At 40.7% G+C, this 10,000-nt stretch overlaps 1 protein-coding gene across 1 annotated transcript in view; it reads right to left on the bottom strand.

The window, feature by feature from the left end:
- prdm16 (PR domain containing 16) overlaps nucleotides 1–10,000 on the bottom strand; it is a 117,949-nt gene that overhangs the window by 20,572 nt on the left and 87,377 nt on the right. The window contains exon 3 of the mRNA XM_037684933.1: nucleotides 179–319. Coding sequence (XP_037540861.1) covers nucleotides 179–319 — 141 coding nt within the window. The remainder of the gene's footprint in view (nucleotides 1–178; nucleotides 320–10,000) is intronic.

The following is a 10,000-nucleotide window of genomic DNA, read 5'->3' as shown; positions in this document are numbered from 1 at the left end:
ACAGTAAACACTCACACACACCCACGAGTGCAACAATTCACACATATCAACCCTACAATTAATAAACCACAAGCCATGACTGCTGCTCTCCCTCATCACTGCCTCCCAATGACAGCATAGTTCTTTCTTTAAGTAGAACAGAGATCCGAGTAAAAAACAACGTCGTCACATCACTCACCTGGTCTCCTGTGAGGTGACAGGCAACGAGGTTCTGCTCCTCGAATGACAGGGCCGAGCGTACGTATTTGAGCCAGCTGTTACTGGGAGCATCAGGGCCTGTGTTCAGTGCAAACTTCACGTTTCCCATTTCATCCACCACCTGCGGGAAACCAACAGGTTAACATATTTTGTAAAAAAGAGACACGCTTAAAAATGTTTCAACAGATGTTGAAATACATTCTACAAGAACATTTGATTAAAATGGTCAAATTTTGTGCAACCCTCGATAAAAGTCCGTAAACTGCGAGTTAGTTAACTTTATGATGCGAAGCGTCGACGTGCTGGAGGGTGTTAGGGCCACCTAACCTTGTCAGTCCTGACAACAAGAAAAGGAAAAGAGGAGCAGGAGGAGGGAGTATACAAACTGTGGCTTCTTTCACTTGTCTAATGACTTTCTCTGGCATGTATTGATCACCCTTTGTAACCCCTGCAGCCCCCGGAGACTCCAAGAACGGGTTTCATGTTACCCGCTTTCACAGAGAATGAAGGAGGACGGAGGCAGCGGCGAAGAAGGAAGAGGAGGAGCGGAAGAATAGAAGAGGTGCTTATTGTGGAGCAAAACATGAGGCGGAAACCAGAAAGAAGTCCTTGTGTTGGTTTAGAGATAAATAAATATAAAAAAAAATAGTCTGTTGCTCTCAACAACAAAAAACAATTCTTAAAGTGAGACTGCATGTTTATGATGCAGAAACTTCTAGATTTGTGTGGGATGGACATAGTGGGGAGTCTGGGGTCAGCTGAAACCCTCTCGCTCACCCTCTCCACCAGGTCGGGTTCTGATTTCTCTCCTGTGTTGCATATGATACTGAGAGCCAGCATGAATCCTCCGGGGGGAACTGGCCTGGGACAGATCAACTCCTCTAATTACAAGAACCAATCAGCCTGGTTTGAATTCAGCGCTGACCTCTCGCCTCGCTCCTAATCACAGTCAAATGTCTTCTGAAGGAAGTCGAGGTGTGACGTGAAAGGACCAACGAGCCGGCTGACGTTTTTAGATGCGCAAAGTTGGTGAACTTCTCTAATAAACTTTTTGTGTTTGTATAAACGTGTTGTTTTTTGCTGCTTGTAAAGTGTGAAAGGCCACATTCTTGCTGGTTCTCTAAGTTTGTGCAGAAGAAGGTGTATTTTTGTGGGTGGGGGTTCGGGTGCCAAGTTTAGTGGGTGAATTTGTTAAGCGTCTGGATCTAGGTGTGAAAGTGTGACTTATATGAGAGCGGCAACACTTTTGGGTGAATGCACGCATTCATGGTTGAAGTAGGAACAATGCTCCGCCGCTCATGGACCAAAGTGTGAGTTGAGCCTCCTCCCTGGATGCACCGTCATTAGAACAATGCCTGTCGGTGCTTTGTCCTGCAATTAAAACAGTCTCGCTCCAGAAACTTGACATACGAACCACAACTTGCTCATGCAAACACAATTAGCACCTGTGAGCAAATGAAAACCGAATATTCCGTGCAGATCACTTCCTGTTCTGTACTTCTCATAATGCTCACAGAAGCTGTGATAACATTCAGTAGAAGAGCCATTTCATTCCTCACACAGCCAACTACTGTCTGTTCTGCTCCCGGTTTACAACGTTGAAAACGTGGCTTGATCGAGTCCAGGCCTTAACTTTATGTGTGCAAACAGTCACTAAAAACTAAGCAGGCAGCCCCTCTCAGCACAGACTCACTCACCTACCCCTCAGCCTAATATCCTCTCTGCAGCTGGTGGAGTCAGAGTGCACTTGTCATGGGGCTTGTGGGGAGCTGCAGTGGGTATTATACATGTTTTATTAACGTATGTAAAGCTAAGCTCCAGATGGAAACAATGTGCTGTTATTCCTATTTTTTTTCTCAAAACAACAAGTTTTTTTTAAGCAGTCATGCCTACAAACTCCATTTTGCTTCCACCACTCAGCCCTTCTCTAATGCACACATACAATGGTCTGATCGTGGACTTAATGAGCAGCAGACGAGTGCGCTGTGCGTTTTGTGGAAGAACATATGTGTTTGTGTGTGTGTGCGTTATCCGGGAGGCCTGCTAACACCCTGTCTCGGGGTGGAAGCCTGATTTATAAGGCTTTAAATGAGGGGCAACAGAGAAGGGGAGCCAGAACAAGCTTGCAGCTGATTGTTTGTTTATTTACCTTTACCTTTCGTTTTCATCCACCCCACCTCCCGCCATCTACTCATGTCACACAGAAAGAGGAGGAGGAGGACCCCGGCTGGTATTCATCAACTCCCCGTGTAAAGGAGTTTCAACTAAACAAAAGTAAACTTAGCTACTCAAAGTTTTCCGCTTAAACTCCTCACAGGAGTTGTCTATTTATTTGATCGTGCGTCTCCGTAACAATTTACAGAACACTTTTATGCGTTATGCACTTCGGCTGAATTTAAATCACAACTTCTTGTAGATATGGCATCTGTTCTTTTCAGTTTTTTTTCCAAGACGTGACAGAAAATCTTTAAAAATGGAGGTGCAAGAGACAACAAAGGCCATGCAAAGTTTTATTCGAACAAGTTGTATGTGAAGGAAATAAAGGCTAACAAAGAATGTTTTTGTCTAAAGTGTACATTTGCAATGACAGCAGTCCCTCGTTAATCGCAGAGGATCCATACTCTGAAGCCCCGCGATAAGTAGGAATAGCAGTACAAGTAGTAAGTAGTAGTTTATTTTATTTATATATATTAAGGTGTTTTAAACCCTTCCCACACTCTTACAATATTCTCAACAATGTTTCTAAACACAAATGCTTAAAAATAGCACAGGATATCATGATTTCAGCTCCCTGCCTCGGCTGCTCTCTGCCATCTAGTGCACTTGGCCACACCCACTTCTCCGCTGCAGAGTGGAGATCAGCTGATCAGCTGCTAGGAAGCTTTTTCTGCAGCTTGGGCTGCACACTAATGCTAAATAATTTAAAATAATTTATTTTAAAGATTGTGTGACTCATTCATCAATCAACCAATTGTGTGTCATGTCCAATCTTATTTTGAAAAACCGCAATAGAGCGAGTCCGCGAAAAACGAACTGCAAAGTAGCGAGGGACTGTATTTATGACTGTTTAACGACTGATTTCTTGGTTCAACACCGATCAAACAAACTTGCTTGTTGTAGGTGAACTATTAGTAAATTTTCAGCGGATTTATGTTTTACTCAACTTAAAGTGCTTTTTTTTTAACCATTACACTTTGATCAACTTTCATTATTATGTTTGATTTCACCATCTCAAAAGCAAAAATTCAACGAAGAAGAAGTCAGTTGTTTCCTTTTGTATTCTTTCAACGATCATGTTACCAGTTTACAACCCCACAAAAAAACATTAGAAACATTTCCATTTCAGAGCTTCATCTATAGTTTGACTTGATTAAACACTATCAAAAAATGACTCACTTGACATTCCACACACTCATAGACATGCAACACACACACATACACACACACACACACACACACACACACACACCTGCACACAGACACAATGAGATTTCACTGAAAGAGGAGCGGCTCTAAGTGGACAGGATGCAGAGCAAACTCCACAGGAAGCCCTGATAAGAGCACGACACTTATATCGCCCCTCAAAACACAAAGGGGAACCTTTGACAGCTAGGAACCTTTAATGGCTGTCTCGGCATGCCCTCTCCTCCGCCAGTTAGATCTGACGGATGTCTGTGGAGCGCCGGGCTGAATTAGTAGGGGAAAGTTGCTTGTACGGGTAGACATTGGTGACAAGGTACACATTATTATTTTTTTTTCTTTGACGGAGGGCAGAAAATGGAAATGGCAGCTCAGAGCGTGGTGGTGATTGTGATTTTGATGTGAGATGAAGATAGAAGCCGACTTATAGCATGTGAGACATAACTGCTCTGTTATTGTGCGTCTCCGAGGGAATATTTTTATACAGCGTGATCACGGCGCTTTGTTGAATGGCCTCGGTTTTCAACATGCAAACACATCCTAGTTTGCATTTATTTGTATACGTGTGGGGCAAAGAGCAAAACAGGTTGTGTCGATTTGAAACGAAACGACAAAGAGAAACATGGCGGGGGGGGGGGCGATGCTCATACAGGCAGAGAGATTTTTAAATGGTTTTAGGTTTTAAAGAGATTGTCACTCTCCTCTATTCCATTTATTCTGGGGGAATTTCAGCTGAAGATTTTGATTGTTTTCAGGCTGAAACAGAAAACAGCAGAATGATTCGTTTCTATTATTGTCTTTAATCTGCATCAGGTCAAACACATACTGCATGTTAAATTGTACAGTTAATTAAAGCAGAACTACAGACAATACTGTGAAACTTTAGGATCCAGGATGGTATGCACTTCCTTCTAAATGAGGCAGGGGGCAGCCTGGCATGAAAGCCCCACAAGTTGGGAGCAGGAGTGGAAATGAAACTTCCCATGCTCTCCAGCTTTAAACACAAGCTGTAAATATACTTGAACACAAGGACGGGATGGCTGAGAATTGCACACAAACTCTCTGTTTGCGGTGACAAGTAAGACAGTCGTGGAAACGGTGACAGTGACAGACTGAGTGGCTGTGAAGTGGACTGCAGAGCTGGTTGTTGGAAGTGTTACAAATTAAGGTGCAATACGACCAAAAGGGAATAAAGAGGTTTGTGTTAGAGTGTGTATCCCTTTTCTGGAAACAAGTCTGTTTCCAGTTGTGAGGCCCCTTAACATGCAACACACATCCATACACACTCTAACAGGCAGACTAATAAAGAAGCTGATAGAGTACAGATCACGAAAGCCTCCAGTGTTTCTATGTGCTCAATCATATGTGTGTGTGTGAGAGTGTGTGATGGATGGGGTCCTGCAGAGAAGACCCTAGCCCTGCCATATCACTCAACAGCCTAAATGAGTGTGTCTGCTCTCGTGTGTGCGTGGAGGTGAGGGGTGGACAGGCTCACAAGGAGTCCCCCCCATTAAACTTTGTCTGGAAGGAAAAAGGCAGAATAAATGAGATTATTCAGATTTCATCAAGTTCATTGAACTTCAGTTCTGATTAAGGAAGATGTGGGAAAGATGTGACCATTATGATGGAAATGAGAATAAAATGAAAACCGAGTGCATAAACGGATGAAAATATGTTTGAGTTTGTAAAATATTGTTGGTAAATATTTCCATTTGTGGATGCAAAGGCTGTAAATGTAGGAGGTGGAGGAAATGAGGACAACTACCTGTGTGAGCAAAAAAAAAAAAAGATTAAGGATTTTATATTTACACGTATATGCAAAGAGAGAAGTTCAACTTCAAGTTTGAAAATATACATCATTAAACATAAAATGCATTATAGGAGCAAAAGATTTTTATTAAAAAAAATACACTAGTGTCTGTGGAAATCGTTGCTGATGATCAGATCAAAAACTGAAAAATGTAGACTTTTAGTATAGAAAATAATCACATAAAAATGTGAAATGCATTAAACTTTATTTTATTGTGTAACTTGATTTGTACGTCAAAATTAGAACACGTTTGTCTTTTTTTCCACTTATTGAGATGGCTTATGTGAGTTAAATTTGATAAAAATATTATTTAACTAATTTATTTTAGACAATGTGTTTGTTTCTACACTTGTGGTAAATTTGAAACTTGTCCTTATTTTTAAACTAATATTTAACTCCCAAATTAATATTTTATTTTATTCACTGTTAGATCAGAAACAGACCTTAAGCTGATGAAAAATATTCAAGTTCAAGTGCAGGTATCTTTATTGTCATGTGCATCATTTGTGGTACACGAGGTGGAATGAAATTATGTACTCAGGGTTCTAGTTACACCCAAAAAGAGCAACAATATAAATTATAAAAAGAAACAGTATATAAGGATTTAAGATAAACACTGATAAACAATAAACGAACGCTAAACAATACGCTGAAAGATCTAAGATATAAGCTAAACACTAATAGTGTAAAATAATATGGCATATTAAACAGCAGCTCGAACATGAATGTGATGAGCAGATGGATATGAATGAATACAGCAGCACAAACATATTTATTTTCTTTATCACAGACTATCAGTTCCTCAATATCGGATCACAGCTTCCAAACTGTTTAGTAAATGCAAGTATTATTTAAAAGTATGTAAAAATAAATCACCTGCAGCTTGTACACTGGATTCTACCAACTCACTGTGAAATCAGTGAGAATCTGTTGCGTCCAAATAAAGAGACTCAGTGGCAGAGTCCAAGTGTTTCATCGGGGGAGCCATGCTGTGAGTATAGATTGGGCTTTTAAAAATAAAGTAGATGAGAATGTGTGTGTGTTAAGTGCACGTGTGTGTAAAGCCTATTACTGATGCTGGTAACAGTACACCTGTGTAGCCATGTATGGCAGCCTAATGACAGCTAAAACGGAAACAGGCTGTAAATCCACGCACACACACACACACACAAACGACACATTTCATGAAGGAATATCTTATATACATTATAACTTAATTACTGATTATCTCCGTCATAGACACAGGTGAATACAGCTTTGGAGAGGTTTTTTTTTTTAATTCTTGCTGACAAAACCAGTCAATTCTTTGTATGCAAGGTGTTGGAGAATCTATTGACAGAGTGTAAGTGCATGTGTTGTGTGTGTGAAGGTGAGTGAAGGTGTGGTAAACGTGACCCATTTTATCTGGCCTGGGCAGCCATAGACATAATTAAAAACCAGGCAGGCAGGCGGGTGGGTAGGCCAGGGAGGGCCTGGGGCCTTGTAAAAGCCATCTGGGTTGTAGTGTTAGTGCGAATGTGCTCGCACATGTGTGCCTGCGTGCGTCGTGAGTGTCAGAATGTGGCCCCTCTCACTAATGACCCGACTTCTCTAACTTCTATTAAATCACCGTCACACAGCTATCATTTGTGGTGAGTGTGCATGTGGCACACTGAAAACACGCATGTGAAACGTTCCAGTCTCTTCCCCTCCCCTACCCACTGCAAATCACAGAGAAGTCAAACCTCATTTAGTCTCAGATTGACCCTTCAATTTTATTTTACAGTATATTTAGCCAAAACAGAAGCTCCACTCATGGAAGGCTCCAAAATTAAATTTAAAAGATGCTACTTTAACACATATGACATTAATTTTAAAGAAGTAAATCCCAGCGCAAGCTCACAAACTTGTTCAAAGTTCAGACCACACAGATTGAAACCAAGTCAGTTCCATATTTTTGCACCAGCATTCAAAAAACAACAAGAAAACTTTTTTTTAAATTGTATAGTTTTATATAAGACCATATACCTGCAGCAACACCAGGTTATTTTTAGGAGCACCTCTCCACTGCAGCTCATGTGAACGAACAGGTTGCCATGTGCAGGCTCGTGAAGTTAGAGTAACTTATAACAGGAAGTGTGTGAACTTGAAGAGAAAAGACACAGTGAGTTTTCTGGCTGGACCTTGTTAATGAAATGGCTTTGTATTATTTATGGTCCCTCGTTAAAATACTTGGATGAGTGTGTGCGCTTGTGCTTTCTAATATACATTCTCAGTGTGTGTGCGTGACTCTATGCATCCTGTTGTGCATGTGTGACATGTTTAGTGCAAGAGTTTATGAAAAGCCTGCCATCATGCCATGTCTTACCGTTGCCCTGTGCTTTTACAGGCAGGCCTTTATGATATGTATTCAGGGCAATTAGTGAGCAGATATATTGGCTCATTATGGTGAAGCAGGTGCAGTGTAAATGGGAAAGTACGTCCACAGTACATCAGGGTTGTGCACACTGTCGGTGATGTTAGAAGGGTAGATTTGTAAGTAACAGGAGTGGCCGCACTGAGTCAGTCAAAGCCAAAATATGTGAGGAAACATTTTAGATTGTTTAAATGGAAAATTAATGTTTGAAGATTGTTAATTACAATTTATTCTCATTGTATAATCATTGTTAACTCACTCAGGAGGAACTGAGGAATCTTTAATTTAGCATACATAACAAATATCATACATCAATAAAATGAATTCTTTAAAATAAAGACCTGGAAGATGAAGTTAAAGAACGTAAGCCATAATGTTCTCCTTCCTAGCCAAAGATTGTACACAGTGAGCAAACACGACACATTTCCTGAGCTCAAGCAAAGCATGCTAAATCACTCAAATCTGATTAATCCAGTCCAAGAATAATGACAAACAATAATGAGGCGAGGAAGCTTGCATTCAACACTGGCACGGCTTGACCCCCCACTCCATCAACTGACATCGGAAGTTAAACACAAAACGAGACAATTCCTGGAACTGTGCAAACACAAACAGAGAAGTGCTGCTCAGGACAAGTTTGTAAGGAATGTAACGCTATCAATTATTTATTAACACCCAAATATAGGAAGACTTCTAAGGTCAGCGGCTAAGAGATGAGATGAGGAGCCTGATTAAGTAATAAAAAATTTAAATAAAGTGCTGCAAAGCACCATTAACATAGCAGAAAACATTGTCCGTGAGTGAACTGGGTTCAGTGAAACAGCCAGACAGCAGAGCTGAGCTGTGCACAACTTGTCTTTCCAAACAGAAAGAAACGAAGGATGACAAAAACAGCTACACCGTTCTTTTCTGTGTTGTAATGTCTCCTTCGCACTATCATTATCATCACCTTTAGTTTGCCTGCTTGCCTGCAGGAGACTTGAATTAGAGAGCGGGAATAAAAAATAAATTAAATAAAGCTTAGTGGCTGAATTTGGTTCCTAAAATTGTGTTTCAGAGCAGTTGGCCAGGACAGCATATGGCAGGACCCCCGTGTGGCTGCAGGCCGGGAGAATTATTGAAACCATCTGAGAGGAACGTTTTGTTATAAAAACCAGACTCCCCTTTCCCTCCTCTCTCAGTCTTCTGTTCGTGCTCACCTGTGGCATAAAGCAAGGATTTAGTGATGACCCAAGAATAAAAGAGCTGCCAGAGAATCAAATAACTCCATAAAAAAGCCTCATCAGTATTTAGCAAAGCAGCACTTTAGTTTTGTTACACTTAAACGAAAACAGCATTTTTGTTACACAAATAATACTTTAAAAAAAAAACACAAAACTAGATTTGCCTATTTTGTCAATGTGCATGAAATGAAACTGTCGTATTATTTTTGAAATAATCCTCATTTTATTTTTTACTAAGTTTTATTCAGTGTTGAATAAACATCCATCCATCCATCCATTATCTTTTACCCGCTTATTCCATTTTGGGTCACAGGGGTCGCTAGTGCCCATGTCCAGCAATCACTGTGCGAGGGACGGGGTACACCCTGGACGGGTCGCAAGTCCATCACAGGGCCACATAGAGACAAATGAGACAAACAACCATTCACTCTCTCACTCACACCTAGGGACAATTTAGAGTTACCAATCAGCCTAACATGCATGTTTTGGTTTGTGGGAGGAAACTGGAGCACCCGGAGAAAACCCATTCATGCACGAAGAGGACATGCAAACTCCACCCAGAAAGGCCCCTGGACCGGGGTTTGAACCAAGGACCTGCTCACTGAGAGGCAGCAGCTCTACCAGTTGCACCACCGTGCTGCCGTTGAATAAACACAAAATTTAAAATGTGCCAATGTATCAGCACTTTATATTTGACCCTTGCCAGAATAATTTTTGCTTTTTTTTTGTAAGAATATATGAATGCAAATGGAGAATGATTATTTCTTGGGGAAAAATTTCAAGGCTACAAACAAACAAACAAACAACTAAACATTACCAATGCTTTGCTATGAAGCTAACTTTTTAAACATGTTAAAAAAAATCGTCACCTATGACATGCACAGTTTATTTTAGGTATTTTTTTAGTAGACAGACAGACAGACAGACAGACAGACAGACAGACAGACAGACAGA

Source organism: Nematolebias whitei, chromosome 11, assembly GCF_014905685.2.
Source record: "Nematolebias whitei isolate Nwh7 chromosome 11, NemWhi1, whole genome shotgun sequence".
NCBI lineage: Eukaryota > Metazoa > Chordata > Actinopteri > Cyprinodontiformes > Rivulidae > Nematolebias > Nematolebias whitei.
The sequence above is the reverse complement of the archived record's forward strand: the minus strand, read 5'-3'. Positions and strand labels throughout refer to the sequence as shown.